This window comes from Trachemys scripta, chromosome 6 (assembly GCF_013100865.1).
Source record: "Trachemys scripta elegans isolate TJP31775 chromosome 6, CAS_Tse_1.0, whole genome shotgun sequence".
Classification (NCBI taxonomy): Eukaryota; Metazoa; Chordata; order Testudines; family Emydidae; genus Trachemys; species Trachemys scripta.
The window spans coordinates 107670777-107691298 of NC_048303.1; the positions used below are offsets into that span (position 1 = coordinate 107670777).

At 38.6% G+C, this 20522-nt stretch overlaps 1 protein-coding gene across 2 annotated transcripts in view; it reads left to right on the forward strand.

Annotated features, from left to right (window-relative positions):
• Nucleotides 1-20522, forward strand: part of KIAA2026 (KIAA2026 ortholog) — a 77918-nt gene that overhangs the window by 11970 nt on the left and 45426 nt on the right. Inside the window, exons 2-3 of one of the 2 annotated variants that reach the window (XM_034773108.1) lie at nt 2220-2420; nt 13670-15111. In XM_034773108.1, coding sequence (XP_034628999.1) covers nt 2220-2420; nt 13670-15111 — 1643 coding nt within the window. The remainder of the gene's footprint in view (nt 1-2219; nt 2421-13669; nt 15112-20522) is intronic. The other variant, XM_034773109.1, reaches the window with a different exon arrangement.

Below are 20522 nucleotides of genomic sequence, written 5' to 3' on the forward strand. Positions count from 1 at the left end.
CACCGGGCTGGGGTAGGGGGTTGGGGTTCAGGAAGGGGTGTGGGCTCTGGGCTGGGGTTGAGGGGTTTATAGTGTGGGAGGGGGCTCTGGGCTGAGCCTGGGGCAGGAGGTTGGGATGGGGGAGGGGATGAGAGGTGCAAACTCTGGGAGGGAGTTTAGGTGCAGGAGTGAACTGTGGCAGAGTGTTCGGGTGCAGGAGAGAGTATGGGGTGCTGGCTCCGGGATGGGGTTCAGGGCTTGTTTGGGGTGCTGGCTCCGGGAGGTGGCTCAGGGCAGGGGGTTGGAGTGTGGTCTCCCACTGGGCAGCATTTATCTCCAGCAAGCACCGCCCCTGCAGCTCTCATTCTCCACAGCTCCCCATTCCTGGCCAATGGGAGCTGCGGGGGTGGTGCTTACAAGCACAAGTAGCGTGCAAAAGCAGACCCCTGGGGCCCCGGGTCATGCTAGCCACTTCTGGGAGCGGCATGGGGGAAGGGCAGGCAGGGAGCCTGTCTTAGCGGCAGCCCCGCTTGGAGATCCTACAGGATTGATCAGTTAAATGTGATTGAGGGGTTGGTGACCACTGGCCTAGAATGTGCTAGGTTTGTACAGACCTATAGGAAGACAAGGTTCCTGCCGTGCAGAGCTTACATCCTAAAAATGAGATTACAATCTAAGTGCTACCTTGTTATTGCCTGCTGCATGCTATTCCAGTTTGTTTGCTGGTGGGCCCTAACAACATCCTCAGAGTAAATTGCAGTATAGTCTATAAGTGACCAAACGCTATGGACCTTTTTATTATGCTTACAGTGGAGAGGAACAAGTAGAAGTAGTGTACAAGTACAGATGGGAATGTTCTGTTCTTGACATTTCCCAGGATTACACTTTTAACCAGGGCTTTTGAGCTGTGCTCCGCTCCAGCTCCAGGCAAAAATCTGCAGCTCTGCTGCTCCGCACTCCTGCTCCGGGCTCCGCTCCAAAGCCCTGCTTTTAACTGCTTCATGTTCAGGCCGGGGTAGTGAGGAGACATTGCTTTAACATGGCTGTTTTAGGTATTTCTATATTTTGCTTCTTGCTCTCATCATGTTCATCCTCAGTGTGCTGGATGAGTGATGTTGGAATGGCATTGTGGCTTTTTCACACCCTGTGAACCTGAATGTGAGAAGTTTTTTTTGGACAGTAGCTCCCTTTGATGCATTCTTTGTACCCAAAACTTCTTCACCAGTATGTCAGGGAATATATTAAATTAATAATAATAAAGGTCCTCAAATACGTTGGCAGCCAATATCTGTATTTTTTGCCTTCATAAAATTTCACAACCTGAATTACTTACTATTTTTTGCATCTTAGCTTACAAAATATAATTGCCTAGTGTTATTAATAACTGGTAGTTTGTTTTCTCTGTTTTGCTGTTAACACTCTTTACAAAACAACCTTTAACTCTTCAGTCTTTAACAATTCTAATATCTTATTGTGTATATATTTTTCCTATTTATTTGTAGTAGAGAAAGGCATTCTCTACTTTGTTAGGTACAGTCTGGGAAATTGGTGGTGGTTTGGGTTCTTACCTTTAGTAACCCAGGAAAAGTGTGTGTAATTTTTCTTGATTTTTGACAATCTAAAATGATGACTAATTGAATAAAAAGACAGTGTTGTGAAAAGTATTTTTTATCATTAAACTTCATTAGTTTCCTAACACAGTGTAAGAGAGAGATCTAAAACAAGAAAAGATAATTCCTTTGTTTTCAGCTATTTCATTTTCTAAATATTTCAAAGTAAAATATTCCCAATTTTGTAATCTGCCAAAGTTTCAAATTTTAATCTGTCATGTTGAGTTTGCAACATATCTTTTGTTTCGGAATGCTTTTGTGTGTTCTGAAAATGGCCTTATCTGAGCTCAAATTTATAATACTTGTGTGTATAGATGTTTAAAAAATACGTAATGTGGAAATTAATTTAGAAAATCTAATTATTTATTTAGGAGATAGCTATTCACCATTTTTAATAGTGTAGGCTTTCAAAAAGTCTCAGGTGATGGCATCTAAGTTTTAATATTTTGTAAAGGAGTGGTCATTTCATCTCTGAAGAATTTGGTAGTTCAGTTGTAGATAGTGATGACACTCTAACAATATCAGTTTTTTCTGACCTAACCTAGTTGTTGTACGTTTTTAAAGGTGTAGGTAGTGGATTGCTGCTGGTCAGGAAAAATTATTTTGCATTGATCTATTTTTTCTTGCAAGGCACTTGAGAGAGAAGACAACAATAGCAGTAACATCCAAAGGGTACTATGGGTTGGAAGATGAGAAAGGAACAGCATGCACTTCAACAAGGCGTCGTTCCACACCTCGCAGTTTAGCAGGCTTGACAACAGGCTTTTTTGAGTCCATAATGGTTCAGGTTCTGAGACAAGAAGAACAACAGAGAGCAAAAGAAGAAAAGAGGTAAAAGGAAAAAGTAAATTTTTTTGTAGTCTTGCCTTTCCATTTCTCAAATGTTTCTCTTCTGGAAGACCAAATACATCACCTATTTTTTGTGGTACAGAGTTCACTTTTGAACCCTAGACTACAATATAGTTAAGAACACAATTACATTATGGTGATTGCCACTGTCACAGAACCCATGAATTTTGCCATATATTTGAACTTGACACTGAAAGGTCACCATTGTCATGGAACCATTTTGCCATGTATATGGACCCCGTGGCCACACGTTAGCAATTTTAGTTTTGCATCAATCTAGTTCTCAGTGAAAAAAGAGCCAGATCCAAGTAAACTGACATATAGTTAATGTGCAGCAGATGGTCAGTGCTTACTAATGAATTGTTCATGTAGACCCTGCTACTGCACATTAACAGGTCATAAGATCAGCTACTGTGCATTAACAGGAGATTAGTTCACCTTGATCTAGTCCCATTTCAAAGAGAACTAGATCAAGGTGAACTAACAAACTGTTAATGTGCGACAGCAGGGTCCATGAGGTTACTGTGACCATAGTGTGAAATTCTGTTGTGTTTTTTGTTTTGTTTTGTTTTGTTTTTTACTGCGACTGTGCCATGAATTACACATAATTTTACCATTACAAAATGGTATCTGCAAAGCTCTAGTTAGTCTTAATTCACTTTTGTTATTGGAAAATTTCCCAAACACTGTAATGGTGTAAATGATTTTAAAACTGCTGATATTTTAATATCAGGAAATTTGTAATAGCATTTGAAAGTGAGAATGCAGTAGTCTGTGGACATATTCCTTGTTTGCTCAATCCTGATTTACCATACTTCCCCTACGACCATTTTTGTATGACTATAACAGAACTATAAGCAGTCACTACTGAAGTGCAGCCACATTTGTTGAAATAAAAAACTACATATAACTTTTAGTCTAGAGCAATACATTCCTTATAATTCCTTAATTCAATACATTTTGAGAATAGTTATATTCATCCTGATACCAATAGCATATAATCAATCACCTTTTTTATTCTCTCTGTATGGTGTGTGTATGTCCATTTATATGTTCTGTATAGGATGTTTTAAAGTATTGTTCAATAAATATTTCATTCTGTGGAGCACTTTGAAAGAGATCCACTTATGGACTGTCTCCTATCAATCCCAAACTTATCCCACAGTATTCTTTTTCTGTTCTGGGGCTCTGTGAACTATGTTTGGGAATCATTCTTACAAGGACTGTATGTTGATAGGGCATATCGCTTGTGCTCCTTTTCATTTGCTATAATGTGTAGTAGTTCAAGGTCGTAGTATCCACATCCATATAGAAAATAGTGGAAAGGGAGAACTTACTTATTAAATCTGAAGTCTTCTTAGGAAGCCTATTTCTCCGCTATCATTCTCCTCCAGATATGAAAACAGTAGAATGGAAAGGAACAAGGCTGAAGATCCGCAGGTAATTTCATGGATCTTGGCTCATGTACCTTCATGATGCCACTGCATAGTTTCCAGTTCTCTTCTCCAGATTCCTCAATGGCAGCATGACCATTGAGCTAACCATGCTGGAATTGGCTCACATCTATTTTATGTGACTTTTTTGTGGGGACCACCATTAGGAGAAACTAATGAAGCATCAAACAGCATTAACTTCCATGGTTGCTTAGCCCCCATTTCTGCCTCCTTGGGAGTAGAGCATGCCATGTCAAGCGCCTGTTCTGACTCTTTTAACTTCTTGGGTAGTTAAGGTTGATGGGGTGTTTTGTTTATAAACACCAGTTTCGGGCCTTAAATATCTGAGGGCAAGTCTACACTACAAAATTAAGTTGACTTAAGTTACGTCGACCTACAGCCACTGGAGTAATTAAATTGCATTTGCATGTCCACAGCACGCTCCTTGTGTCAGCAGTGCCTCACCAGGAGTGCTTAGCTTGATTTAACTGTCAGTGTGGGGCATTGTGGAATGGTTTCTGAAGCAACAGTTGATTTAAGCAACTCAGTGTCTGCACTGACATTTTGATTCAATCGAACCACATCAATCTATATGCTTATTTATTCGGAGGAGGAGCTAAGTAAGTGTAGTGGGCGAGTTACATCAGTGGGAGCTACATTTTAGTGCAGATGCTTACAGAGTTAGGTCGACTTAAGCTGCCTTATCTGTTAAGGTGAAAGCACTGCAGAAAAAACATACTAAAAAAATAAAACCTGCGTGCATGCTAATAACCTTACCAGAGATCCTCCTCCTCCTCATCTCCAGTAGGAGCTCTTGTAGGAGTCACTCCTTCAAACCCCACCATGGAGTTTTTCTGTGGTTACAAACTAATAATGGCTTTAGCTCAGAATAAGCAGATCATCCTGTTTCTTCATGCATCTTGCACCTTTGTTCTCCAACCTTCAGGAACAGGTAACCAGGAGACAATGGTTCTTTCTTCAGGGTGTAGTATCAAAAACTTGGGTTTTTGAATAACTGAAGATGGGGTGGAAGGAATTTGCATTCAATTCCCTCTATATATTTCCCAGGAAATCCACTTCACATGTATTGTCCTTCAGAAGACTATTCTGTCTGCCACGTTCAGTATAGTTTTTTTGATAATTCATGTCCACAATAATATATAATCTTTGCATTTAATAGGATGGACTCCAAAGATTCTAAAACTTAATTCAGTAGGGTTTTCCCAGGATATTGCCACATCTGCTACTTATCCATGTAAACAGCAATCACATCAAGAAAAAGAGTGCTAGATGGGAAATACTTTGTTTAAAGCTGCTAATTCATCTTAAGTACAATTTAATAACATTAAAGATAATTTATATTTTTACCAAAAGATTAATCAGTCTTTTTCAGATTACAAAAAATTAGTTCGCCATCCTTTTCCCCCATGCAATGATAAGTATGCTAATAAAGAACATTCATGGTAAAAAACTGGATGCCTGAAGAATGCTCAAGGTCTACTTGAGAGGGATTCAGCTAGCCATTGTTGCTGATTATTTCATTTCATTAAAGGTGTAGAAGAAATGAAATTGTCCAAATCTATTATCACAAGATGGATCAGATGTTGTACATCAGAAGTATAATAACCTATGGATTATCCTACTCATCAGGCATTAATATACTCGGTCTTATTTTGGGCAGAAGGAACCTTTCCTTCAGTGAAAGAAATAAATAAACTATAGTAGCTTGGTTTTTCATTTGTGATTTTTGCAGAATATTACAGATTGCATTTACAAGTGTCTTTGGATGCATCTTTTGGGAGATGAGTACACCAGGCTGATAAGTTTCTCTTGTTTTTTAAGGTTATATTCGTACAATACTGCTATTCCCGTTGGTGATTCTTTGTTACTTCCCACTTAGAATGTATTCACAGATAAGCCGTGAGAGAGGAAAAACTGAACATTTCTTGCCTGCTCATTTCTTTTCTGAATGGCATGTTCACCAGGGTGGACCCAATCTGAAAAGAACCCCTTGAAGAACCAGTGGGTGTGAACATTTTTAATAGAATGTTTATTTACAGTAGTTTATTTTACTTTATTGAAATTGACATTTTTTGTGTACTTGTTTCACTCGCATCAAATTTATTATATTTTGTTTTGCAATTGTGCATATACACGTAATAACATCTGACTATGTTTTTTTTATAGTTTCCTTGTATTCAATTTTCTCCATCTTCCTGATTCTGTGGATTATCAGCTCCGCATTGTGGGAGCTTTGTAAGACCCCATTGACTGCTTGCTTGAATTAAGAATAAAAATTGTAAAACTGGGTTTAGTGATGGAGAGCCAGATTTTCAAAGATATTTAGGCACCTAGTGGAATAATCCCACTAGGCACCTGTCTGCATTTTAGACGCCTAATATTTTTTCAAAATCTGACCTTTAGCTATTTTATAGAAAATTACATTTTAAAAAAACCCAACCCAGTGTTAAAAGAATGTAATTTAGGTTGCAAAGTCAAGCACTCAAAAGTTCAGGAATGACAGAATTGGGTTTGGCAACACAACCTTAATTCTGAGCCCATGTGTCCTTTCTGTATACTGAATGAAGCAGGGGTCTTCTGGAAAAATATTGTATTTGATCATGTAATTGAAGACTCTGTCATAGGGTAAGTGAACAAGGTGGCAGAATTAAGGTGGTGTGCTCAACCATAATTCTAGTATTTCATAACTATTGAGTGCTTGACTGAGCAACCTAGATAATGTTTAACATAGTCATATTGAATATAATTTCCTAATTTGTATTTTTAAAGAACAAATATGTCCAACAAAATGTATTATGTGCAACTATAACATGCACGGGGCATGGGCATGGCACATGTTTGTTGTGCCCACCTGCACTATGTACCAGTTTAAGGCCTGTGCCTAACTGGGCCCTATCTGACTATACACAAGGTGCAATCAATAAACAGAAAAAAATAGTTTTTAATCGCTTTCTGTCATACTCTGTTACTTTTAAAAGTAGCAGGTAAATAATTTTCAGAGTATGATTTTTTTTTTTCAAATGTAGAGTTTTAATGCTTTGCTTTCTTAATTTGTTTCAGATATATTTACCATCCAGGAGTTATTTTTATGTTAATTTCAAATAGTTAAAATTTTGAAAGTTCTCTCTCCACAGGAAGCATAAGAGGAGTCTTTAAGTGCAAGACCCAGAATTGACAAGTTCATATGGCCATTAAAATTCAGCTAGAGCCTTTATTCAGTGTAAATCCAGTTGAAGTCAGTGTGAATTTTTGCTTGTCTAAGGAATGTAGGATTCCACTATAAGAAGAGGAAATCTATTTATGACAGCTTGTTGGACATGTCATTCAGAGAAAAATGTTCAGATCAGATATTTTTATTAGTCAGATAATAGTATCGTTTTGTTGCAGTCACTCTTTGCAGTGTTTTCATCATGTCAATGTTTTGACATTACCAAATGTACAGTACTTCCCATTATTACCTATGTGATTGGCAGAGAAAAACAGACTCCCTTTTAAATGTTACTTTACACACAATCACACACCAAATATTGAAATCATGTTTTAATTTCTAGTTGCTCTTTCCAAACTAGTTATGCAATACTGGAGATAAAATATGGCCACAGCAAAATATTGTGTGATAAAATGAAATGGAAAGACTTTGTGCAATAAATGTTTATTAAATGATGTAGATTCATTCTCAAGAACAGGTTTTAAAAACAATAAAATCGACACTAGTTGCATGGGTTTTTGCCAAGCAGTAAGCAAAGATGTCTTTGGGATTTTGTTTTTATTTTGAGAATTCCTCCTTAATTTAGATTGTCTTTTTGGTAATAAAGGGACAAATAAAGGTAATATTTTGACAAAAATGATATTGTTTAGTGGAATTAGAGTAAAAACATTACACTAACAAGTACACTGTGGCATACTTTTTGTAGTTTGTTTTAATAAAACCCATCATAATTCCATGTAAACTGTGCAGCAATCTTATAATATGGCTCATGTCAGAAATCACGCTGCTTGTCTCTCCTCTGTGTGGCCCCAGCAAGCCTGTGGTGTGGCTCTTGACGAATGGGCTTGTTCCCTCCCCCATGACAGAGGTTTTGGACTTTCTTCCTTCCTGCAAGGGAATGCAAGTGCTTCTGTTTTTGTGTCATTCTTGGCTGAACCAAGAGGAGGTTGTGGCTCTGGGATGCCCCTTGTGAAGGAGCTCAGATGAGGAGCCTGTCTGGGCTCTGTGGTGCTGGCCTGGTTTAGCGGAGGTTCCAGAGCTGTGGCCTGAAAAGGCAGAACCACACACCTCTGACCCTATACCCGTATCTCATCTGCCCAGTAGTTCGTGTCCAAGGACAAGGCAGTTGCTGCTGCCAAGAGGCAACAGGGGAGTGAGCTCCAGCCCAGCCCCATTCCTATTAGTCCCCAGTGGGCATGGTCTGAAACCCATAGCCCAGGGAAGGTGTGTGGGGTGTGTGAGTGTTTGTCTCTCTCCCCTCTAAGGTGACCAGATGAGAGGAAGAAAATATCGGGACCCCGGCGGGGGGGGAGTCTGCTGGCGGAGCAAAAAAAAAAAAGCTGGTGGAGCGAAATATCAGGACAAATTGTGTCTTGACCAGAGACGTCTGGTCACCCTACTCCCTCCCTACCCCAGGCTCCTAAATTAGCTGCTGCATAGCAAAGCATTTTCCTCTGGGACATCATGAATGGTGGCAGTAGAGACTAATGTGTGAGACTGGGGAGGAGCCACCCTGGAGCAGCCCTCCCTTCACCCTATTCTCCCAGTTCCCCCCCAGAACCTCTCCTAAACACTGTACCTCAGACACGCACAATCCCTCCCGTACATACCCCTTACTGCACCCTCCCCTCTTCCTTTACCCTCCCCCGCCCTTGTGCTCACCCCTCACTTTTTTGGGTTTTTTTTTGTTTTTTTGTTTTTGTTTTTTAAGTAAGTGACCAGAGGACAAAAATGTAATGTTCAGGGGAGTTTGTAGTCCCCTCAGTACAAAAAATAATAATGATAATTGAGGGAATATTGATGCCTATACATTTCACCAATGCAGTACTAATTGCATGAATTTTTACTAATTACTTTAATCACTTTCAAAAATATTTTCAAAGTTCTATTGAACTGATAATCAGAACAGTAAAATTAAAAAAACCTTAAATGTGCTTTTCCCTACTGATATAGGGAAAATATTTATATAGCCAAATTTACTACTTATACTCTGCATGGGTGTGCCTGCATGCGATCTTTGGTTGTAATTTCAACATCTTTAATAAATTAAGGATTGGTTTTGGTTAACAACAGCTATTCCTAGTGACAGGCCCCCTTCACCATCTGCTAAACCTGACCATTCCCTTCCCAGTGGCAACCCTGACACTCCCATCTCCAAGATGCAGAAACCCTTTTGGTCCCACCTTTTTTCAAGCCCAAGTGCTCTAATATACAGAACTTACCTATACATCTATTTCAATGTAGAGTTCACATATTCAAATAAACACACTACCGTATGTTAGAGTATTTAGCTGCTTGGGAGGAAATAAGGCATTTGGAAGCCGCCTTATGCAGTTGCGAAGGAACGGCAGGCTTCTCACAGGTGGAGGAGAGGTTTAGGAATGCGTGGGTGTTGAGCACTTAACTTTTTTTACTTTCTCTTTTTCTATTCTACTGCCCCACCCTCAGGAAATTAACTGAGAAACCCTATGTTAATACAATATTGTATAACATTTCAGTGGACAAAAGTTAGAAAATGTAGACATGAAGGTTCCCAATGAATTCAGACACCTTTGTACATGTGTGTTTGTTAATGGCATATATTTAAAACCTTAATAGAGGCAGTCCTCGGACTTATGACATTGTAATTGCTGTTCTTCCTAAATCGAATGTCGTAAAGTCGAGGACTGCCTGTAATTGCTAACTTTGAAATATAATGCAAGACAGATACAGCTCACTTTACTCATGCAAGTAGTCCTGTTTACTTCAATGGGCTTAATCATCCAAGTAAAGCAAGCAAGATTTGGCCTCATACGTATAATGTGGCTGAATTAACCCTGATGTGGGAACATCAACTTTTGAATTTACTGAAATTTTTTAATTTAAATGTTTTAGTGTTGCGTTAATAGGTACATAAATAACAAATATCCAACAATATAGTATTAGGAAACTTCATCTTGGGGATCCATTACAAACCATTTGAACTTTCTTCATGATTTGTCAGATGAAACTTTCATTGGAATTACATTTTGATATCACATACTTGTCTGTAGTTCTTGCACATTCATAAATACATATAGCACACTCTCTCTGTGAAAAGTGCTAGTCTGTGGTATATTTCTCCCTCTTTGCAACAAAGGTGCAATCTAAACTAGGCTATTAATGCAATACATAGACATAAATCTGCCACTTTATACATTTCTATGTATATTTTAGAGGCTAGTACTCATTAATAGTTTTCTGTCATCAAATAGAGTCAGCGTTTGGTTGGGTCTTTTGGTTTAATTGGGAGGAGTTAATCCTTTGAATTTATGTTTTATATTAATTTTTTTTTGTGTTAAGGGGGAGAATTGAGGCAAGCAGTTTGAAAATAAGATAATAGAAACTGCAATATTGGGTCAGACCGGAGATTGGGCTAGCTCAATATCCTTGTTTCTGACAATGGTCAGTACCAGATGCTTCAAAAGGAAAGTGTAAGAAACTCTACGCAGTTCTGGAATAACTTTTCCGTGGGGAAATTTTTTCCCTAAACCTATGAGTTAGAGCAGAGGTTTCCAAACTTATTTGGCCTACCGCCCCCTTTTCAGAAAAAAAATTACTCAGCGCCCCCCTGGAAATCTACATTCTTTAAGCGAACAAACAGAAAGATGCAGTGACAAATTTGCGTTCTTTTGTGTATCTATATTTCTACTTACGTCCTACAATATAGTAAAGAAAGGTGTTGTTGTAAATAAGACACCTTGAAGCTTGACATTATAAAATTATTTATTAAAATCAACCATAGTAACATTCGCATTACACACAGAAAATTAAGATAACGAAGGATAATATTAAAATAAAAATTACGAATAACATTCAAAATAATCCTAATGAGAAAGGTGAACCTGGTGCGCTGCTATCAATTTATTAATGTTCGGCTCTGTTTTTGTCAGCAGCATTCTTAAATCACCGCAATTAGCTATTTGCAGTCGGTTTCTTTTTTTAGTTAACAGATTTGTGACCGCACTGAACCCACGTTCCACTAAATATGATGAAGAAAATGCAATTAAAAACTTTTGTACTATAGCCCATAATCCAGGATAAAGTGTAGGTATCTGCTTTTGCAGCCAGAACTGTTGGTAGCCGTCTTTGAATTTAAATTTCAGTTCCTCATTTGTTGTTACTTCTATCAGTTCTTCTTGTAATTTTGGAGATTCTTCTGTGTTTGTACTTGAAAAAGGGTCCAAAACCCAATCAGAATGGAGAGCCTCCAAGTGCTGACAATAGGTAAGCAAGTCTTCATCATGTTTTTCTACTGTTGATAAATTTGGAAACTGGCTGAATTCTCCTCGTCCTAAATTTCGTTTGTACAGAAGAAGTTATTAAATAAATGTTAATAGTTAACAGTTTTTTTACGATTTCATTCCCCTGTTTTCATTAATATTGTAATAAAAAATATGACAAATATATTGACTGTACACTTCAAATAGTACTGTACTGTACCGACACAAGCCTGCTACGATTTTATTATTAGTAAGCACTAGAGACACAGAGACATACAGTAGATATGTAAGAAAATGTATAAAAATACTCACGTGTAAATTGCTGTTTTATTGAAACAACAATAATACAATTTGCTTTGTATGTGATCCGTAATCATAAAGATCGAAGGTATCGAATATGAATAAAAATTTTTAAATACTTATTGCACTATTGTTAACTGCTTTTTACACAATTCAGAAACAATCTAAATTAGATTTCATACATGTCGCCTATTTATAGTATCGTATTGTAAACAAGTCATTACACGCACATATTCCTGCTGATGCATGCTGGACTTCCCGACAATGCGCGACACGCTCGCCTGCCAACACTTGCTTGTTAAGAGCTGTTGGCGGACTTGACACCTGATCGGTTATAATTTGTGAATTTATTTGGAAAATAAAGTAATCACTACAACTTTAACTCTGTTACACAACCAATGAAACATGTACGAACGGTTTTTCAAAATTTTCTTATATTCTCTTCTTTCTTTATGCTTCCACTGCCCCCTTATTTTTATTCAATGCCCCCCAATTGCACCTGAGGCTACTACTGCCCCCCTGGATTGTTCCAGCGCCCCCCAGGGGGCGGTATTGCCCACTTTGGGAACCTCTGAGTTAGTCTAGTGAGGGGTAGGCAACCTATGGCATGTGCGCCGAAGGCGGCACGCGAGCTGATTTTCCGTGGCACTCACAATGCCTGGGTCCTGACCACCAGTCCGGGGGGCTCTGCATTTTAATTTAATTTTAAATGAAGCTTCTTAAGCACTTTAAAAACCTTATTTACTTTACATACAACAATAGTTTAGTTATATATTCTAGACTTATAGAAAGAGACCTTCTAAAAACGTTAAAATGTATTACTGGCACGCAAAACCTTAAATTAGGGTGAATAAATGAAGACCCGGCACACCACTTCTGAAAGGTTGCCAATTCCTGGTCTAGTGTATGCCCTCAAACAAGAAGGTTTATACCCCCATTCAAATTTAAAATAAAAATAAAAATCTTTCTTTACTGTCCATATGTATGTCCAGTTCTTCTTTGAAATCTGCTACCTCTTGGCCTCTATCCTATCTTGTGGCAATTAGTTCCACAGGCCAATTTTGTGTGTAGTGAAAACATTTCCTTCAAACAGTTTTAATTTTGTTGCCTTTGCATTTAATTGAATGTACCTGTGTACTTGCATTATGAAAAAGGTAAATAGAAGTGTCCTGTCTGTCTTCTCTATATTAGTTATTATTTTGTATACATCTATCAAATTCCCTCATATTAGTGTGTTGTCTAAAGTAGCTTTAGTCTTTTCAACCTCTCTACTGAAATTTTTCTAGGTAGGTCTCTATATCACCTGCCTCTGAATACGCACTATTTCTGTTGTATCCTTTTTGATGCGGCACCAGAACTGAATACATTATTCCAGCTGAGGGCATACCATTTATAAATGTAATATCGTTATATTTTCTGTGTTATTTTCCATCTCATTCTTTATGCATCCTCACATTTTATTTGCTCTTTTTAACCCACTTTGCACATTGGCTAATAAAACACACATGGGGAAAAAGGGTATGTATACATTAGAATACCTTTTGTTAAGTGTGTATATTTATGTATAAATCAGAAAGATGTTAAGTGAAAACGAGACAAGATAGCTGTTAGAAGTCACAGTACAGCAGTGTGAGGGTAAAGTCTCAAGAGGTATGCAGTTCAATAGGATTTTAATTGGATACTTGGTGAGAAAACAGTGTCTGCCGATAAAAGGGCTGTAGAAGTGTTGTTGGGGGAATACCTGATAGTATCTGCCAAGATTTTTCTCATCCCCTCACCTCTTTTTCCAATTGACAGCAATAAGAAGTGTAGGTAAGGTATAATCACCTACACTTTCCCATTCTGAGTACTGATGTGTTATGTAATCCATATTAAAGACAAACTGAATTCTGATTTTATGTGCTGTGTTCTTTGTTGCTTTAAACAATGTCTATTTGTTTTTCATTCTGTATTTCTGACTTTTCTCCTTCACTGTTTTTTAAGGTAAATCACATCTGAATTTTTGTGAAATTTCTTTTATTTTAATAGGCTACGAGAGCAAGAACGAAAAGAGGCAGAAGAAGCTAGTCAGAAAGAAATAGAAGAATGGGAAAAGTCACTTTTAGCTGAAGCAGCACCTACAAGGATGGAGACCATGTGGGAAATTCCAGCTATTGGTCATTTCCTTTGTTTAGCACAACAAATTCTAAACTTGCCTGAAATAGTCTTCTATGAGTTGGAACGTTGTCTTCTAATGCCTCAATGTAATGCTTTTTTATCCAAAATAATGACTTCTTTGTTAAGTCCTCCTCATCGCAGATCTACCTTGCATCGAAGACCAACTCTTCCTTACAGGACTTGGGAAGCAGCACTTAGACAGAAAGTGCAACAGTGGTACACTGTTGTAGGGCAAACTGACAACCCTGATGGCTGTGCAGAAAAGCTTGGGCTATGCCCCCAGTTTTTTAAAGTCCTTGGGGAAATTAATCCTTTGGAGGGAAAACCATTTCATGAGCTCCCTTTCTACCAAAAAGTATGGCTGCTAAAAGGCCTCTGTGACTTTGTATATGAAACACAAAAAGATGTTCAAGATGCTGTGCTTGGGCAGCCTATCCATGAATGCAGGGAAGTGATCCTTGGTTATGATTTCTTGGAGAATGCCTATGTTCATTTTCCACAGTTCTGTGGTGCTGATGTACGGATTTACAAACAGAAGCCTTTTCAAGCCCCTGCATTTCCAACTCCACCCATCAAAGTAAAAAAAGTACCACGGATTAAATTGGAGAAAGTGAAATGTGAGTATGTCAGCAAAAGCAATGGGGAAGTCAGATTTGGTGGTAGAGAAGAGCGGCTACCTCACTGTAAGATCGAAGCAGGGAAAAGTATGGATTCTCTTATTTGTTGTCCAGCAAAAATTCACTTGGATAGCTTCAGTATCACCACGGAAAAAGAAATGAAACCCAACTGTGAAATTAAAATGCATAGAGCCTGTGACAAAAAAAACCCTGGCTGCTGTAAAGAGAACCAGGAGAAGCCAATTAGTCCAGGAGAAATTATTGGCTTTGGAGAACCTCTCAGCCCAGGAGAAATCAGGGTTGTAGAAAATGGAGAGAAAGATCATGAAGCTTCCCTAATAAAAACGGAGCCCAGCCCATTAAAAACAAATACCCTTAAAACCTGCCAAGCACATGTGAATGGGAGTCATAGCAACAATCCAGACATGAAATGCCACAAAGTTACTAGAGAAATGATTTTGGAGAATTCACTATGGAATAATAAGAAACTAAAACTTACTAAGATGCGGGCAAAAAAGAAGAAAAAGAAAAAAAAGAAACTGAAAGACATTTTGAATGCACATCTGCAGAGAAAGCGTGATGACCTGCAAAGAAAGCGTGAGATTCATCCTCACCCATTCAAAACTTACAAACCTGAGATCCAGAATAAGTTGTTTATCATCAAAAAGAAAACAAAACACAAGAAGCACAAATCTGGTAAGTTGATTTTATTATGCTAAAAATGAGAGAGAAGGTGATAGTGGACTGTTCTTAAAATAGACTTTGTAGCTGTATTTGTTGTATTTTGTTTTGTGAATGGGAACAGTATCACGCATTTTATGTTTCTGATATTAAGAGTTTCACATCCAATATATGGTATGCACAGAGCAGGTCCATCAGTTGATAAAATTTGACAAAACTTGATTAAAGTGCAGAGTTTTCAGGGTAGCCTGTAGTGAGTGTAGTTTTCTGGGAGGCTTTTCACTTGATGCAAAAAGCATCTGAGGCTATATCTACACTTACGTAGCGTATAGAGTACAGACACCACTGCCCACTAGCACGAGTAAAATAGCAGCGTGGTATTTAAACAGGATATAAATTGTGCACACTGTTTTACATGGTGCTGCCATACTTGTATTGTCAAACTCTTTAGCAAGGTGGTCATCACTAGCAGTGCTCTCAGAAATACCAATTGTTTTTTAAAGAAATGATTTTACAAACTATTTTGCCATGTGTACATAGTGAAAAGTTTTTTACATTTTGAATATTCAGATTGTTGGACTGAGCAAAGTGCCTGACCTTTCATCATTAAAATGAATGGAAATTATGCTATTGACTTCAAAGGGAGCAGGAGCAGGCCCTTAAAAATTATTCTGTCTGATTTTTTTTAACTAACTATTGTTACAAATAATACACTTTTTAATATGATAACTTGATTACTATGACAGAGATCAGGGAAAAATTGCTATTTTCAGTTGGTTCACTTTGTATATCTTATATATAGTGCATTGAGCACTAAAAATCTTGCTATCACAAATTCCTCATCTGTGTTAGCTGCTGTGGCTGTAATTTGATGCTCAATTTTTGTAACATACTAACTTTTCATTTTGTTTTAATGCTTAAAACATAAACAATATTATCTTGCTTAAGGCAACTTTGTGAGCTAGGATCTACTGTCAAATGAGTCTGTAGACAGTTGTAATTTGTTTGATTCTATTTTAAGGACTTCTTTATTTCTACTAATCTTTATTAAGGTATACTTTGGGTACCAAGCATGTTATATTGGGAGAGCCTATTATAACAGAAATGAGTATGCTAAGCTGCAAATTTAAAAAAAAAAAAAAAAAAAAAAGGTGGGAATGAAATAGTATTATATTAGTCATAAAATGAGTTTCTGTAACTAAGTAGTAAATCTAGCAGTAAACTAATGGGAGTACCTGGTTATTTATATCAAATTGCACTTTGTATGATAAGGAATCCTAGTTTCACACTGGAATTGTTATGGTGAATTTTTCATGGGAAATATTAAAGAATGTAAATGATTTGTTAAAAAATACATTTCCCTGTAATTCTAGTCTACTATCTACACTTTTCCTTCATAGATTCCCACTATTAAATTAAGTGGGCTACAGCAGATGGCGTGGGAATGCTCTCACACATTAAGAGTTTTTCAGTATTTCCTGTATCAAGGTGACTGTTGGGAATGTGGGGGAGGTTGTACAGGATGCCAGAGCCTCCATATATTTTTTGTGTGTAATACATTTATAGTGTGCTTATCACAAGGCATCTGAGTACCATGCAAAGGAGACAAATACAAAAAATACTAAAGCGAAATCAGCTAAGAGTGCAATGTGCTGCATAAAAAAAAACTCCAGAACAGCACCAAAGGATCAGTTTCAATCTAGTAAGAGGAATAGATAAAAGGTACACGGTTAATAAAAAAAAAATTTAAAAAAAAATGCCCAAGGAGGGACTCCAAAGACTAAAAAAATGGGTCAACTGAAGTAGATGAAACTTCTAGCATGCACTAAAGAGAGTGAGTGAGGTGCTCTGTGGACCTCCTCTAGGAGGAATTTCCACAGTTGAGATCCTCAGACAGACATGGAACTTCCCTACAGCCTTGCCCTGATTGAGCCTAGAGACCAAGAGCAAATCAAGGCATCCACATACTGATGATTTGATGTAAGAACCTAGAGAGAGAAAAAGGTTCACCCCAGACAGTGTCTGACAGGAACATAGAGCAAGAGACAATCACTCAAGTTGAATTCCAGAAATGGACATGGCAGGGGAGAGGGAAGGAAAAGGTGGGAGGGAACATCCTAGCTGGGTTTGGGGAGAACCGTGACGTACATTTTTTTTCTCAGCTTGTTCTCTTGTGTGATGAAAATCCTCATCTTCATAAACAGAGGAGCTGCTGCTGTGGAGATACTGTTATATGACACATGGATCTCACAGCAGTAAGGGAACCCCTTCTCCTCAGTCTTAGGATGCACAATGTGGGAGCATGACCACGGGCCATAATGAGGGACATATAGGGTCAGGAAGATTGCTTGACTGAATGGGGCAAGAGATTGTCCTGGGTCTGTCCTAGCCCATTCAGCATTTATGGCCCAGAGTGGTAGATATATGGGCTTCCAACACTGGTGGGCTCACCTCCCCGGGTCCCTCTTCTCTGTCTGCTCCCAGCAGTAACATCAGTCCTTACTTACCCCATTCTCACCACACCAACAGGGGAGGGAGAAGAGGTTACAATAAACCGTGAAGGAGATATTGGGCATTCTTCTCATCCCATCGACACTAGATATGCTTGATATAGGGAGGGTAGGGTGAAATCTACCTTGCAGAGCTCTGCTTCTGATGAGCCACCTGAGGTTTGTTGAAGTGAAGATACGCAGTCAGGATGCTCTGCCGCAGCAGATTTTGTAGCTACTACAAGGCAGAAAGAATGGAGAATAGCAGCTAAAGGCAGATGCAGAGTGGATCTGTAAAATCTGCTGGTGCAGCTCTTTCAGACTGTCAGCCCTTCAATGACCCTCAGATATGGCTTGTTTACTCTTGGGGGAATTCTGTGCCAAAAATTAAAAATTCTGTGTACAGTATTTTCAAATACTGCATATTTTCTCAAAATAACACAATATAATCGCACCAGTTTCAATTATTTTGGTAATTTTTTTCAAAATACCTGTCAGCACCTATATGTCTGTACCAATATGGACAACAAAAAAGATTTAATAAATGTTTTTTGACAAATAGATTTCTTACTAGGCATGTTAATACAGAACTCTTGAGTAATAATTCATTTAAATTACAGTACAAAAATGTATTTCCTGCACCCCTCAGAAGCAGTGAAAAGGCTTGCAGGAGTCAGGGGTAATGGAGGAGCTGAGGGAGAGGGAAGTAATTGCTGGGAAGGAGTCTGGGTGTGAACTTGGAAGGTTGTTGGGTGTGGGTGGGAGAAGTATGGAATAGGGATTGTTAGGGAGCCTCCACCAGGCAGACCCTGGCTGACCCTTAGCCTCTCTCATTCAGTCAGGCACATCTCCCCTGTCCCTATGTGTCTTTGAACCAGCACTCAGCCACTCCTACTCCCCCATCCCCAGGTGGCCCTGCCCCCCCTCCTCCTGCCCCATGTGGCCTTGTACCCCCACTCAGCAACCCCCTCCACTCATGTGTCCCTGTGCCCACACTCAGCCACCCATCCTCCCCCCATCCCCATGTGGCCTGGCATCCCCACTCAGTCACACCCCCGATTTGTCCCTGCACCTCTCTGTTCCCATGTGTCCCTGTGCCTCCACTCAGCTTCCACAATCTCCCTGCACCCCCCCCCCGACGCCATATGGCCCTGCATTCTCTCCCCTTCCGCCATGTGACCATGTGTCCCCACTCAGCCACCTCCTTCCCATGCTTCCTTACCAGGGCCCCCTGGGCAGGGCACTGTGAGGAAGGCAGCCTCTTCTCTTCCCTATCTGTAGCTGGGGCTGGCCTAGGAACACCTGCTCTCTGTTCTGGTGACACAGCAGCCCCAATTGGCAAAAGGCATAACTGCAACACCTTTCCAGCAGAATGTATTTAGTGGGGGGGAGGGAAATTCTGCATCGCGCATAAATTCTGCGTCTGTGCATAGCGCAGAATTACTGCAGGAGTACTTGTTGGAAGCAGAACCCTTGCCTCTTCCCCCCCCCCCACCCCATGGCAGAATTGGTTTTGTGTTATACTGAAAGTTACACTGAATAATAGAAATTATGTCTTATTGTTTTAGCATATTTGAATATAAAAAGCATGATTTCACATACATACTCTTTCTAAATATTGCCAGTTTATAGGTATGTATGTTAACTGAGAGCAGTTAATGGGATTTGGTAAAAAATGTCGTAAAATCTCAGAAGCAGTGGTATCAGTATATATTTATTCTTAGGTATACTCTTCCTCCTTCAGAAATAACAGGTTTTCACTTTTTGATTCTTAAAATACTCTTCTGTGTTTTTAATAGGCTGGTTTTCGAGTTATGTTAAATTGAACAACTAGGTACAGCCTTAACTTAGCTAGATGCTCCAGCACACCTCTGTAATATGACACATTTTCCCCCATAAGAGTCTCAGAAGGAGAAACACATTTTGTATCTTCATGTTTCGTCCCAAGATAACTCACAAAATATCTTTATAAACAATTATAGTTTATGCATTGCTTAGCTTAAAACTTTTCATAATTCTGAATATGACTCACCAGAGAAAGTTGCCTTTAACCTATCAAGAGCCTTGTGATAGACGTGCAACTGATATAGTATTATGAATATTGAAATGTAACCATTTTATGAATAATTTGTGACAAGGTCAGTGAGGTAAAGTTACTGTATAACTATGGTTTTTTATTAGAATTTCCTGTGTGACTATATTGATTTAAATTATATTGGAAATAGAAGAATGTTCATTATACAACTGTAATGCTTGAATTCAGTATTGTTTGTACATGGTGGTAACACAATGGCTTTCCACATAAGAACACCCAAGCACACTGTTGGAAGACAATGGCATCCATTCAGGCTCTAGGTTGAAGTGACTTAGCTGTTTTCTCAGGCTGGGAAGGTAGTGAGCAAAAGGGCTATCATCACTTAAAAAGTATCTTTATCCCCGCAGAGGGCAGGAGGAGTCACCAGAAGCTCTCCAGAGAATGTCACTGAGCTCTGATAGGCAGACAAGGTGACAGAGAAAGACTCTGCAGAAGAGTCTATAAGGAGCGGGTCCTATTAGGGTCCCCGTGTGGAAGATGGTTGAACACCTGGTAAACTAGATGAGTTGTATTGTATTTTATTTAGGGTTGTCGATTAATCGCAGTTAACTCACGCGATTAACTCAAAAAAAATTAATTGCGATTTTTAAAAAAAAATCATGATTGCAGTTTTAATTGCACTGTTAAACAATGAATAATAATTGAAATTCATGAAATATTTTGGATGTTTTTCTACATTTTCAAATATATTTATTTCAATTACAATAAAGAATACAAAGTGTACAGGGCTTACTTTATATTTTTATTACAAATATTTGCACTGTAAAAATGATAAAAGAAATAGTATTTTTCAGTTCACCTTGTACAAGTACCATAGTGCAATCTCTTTATCGTGAAACCAC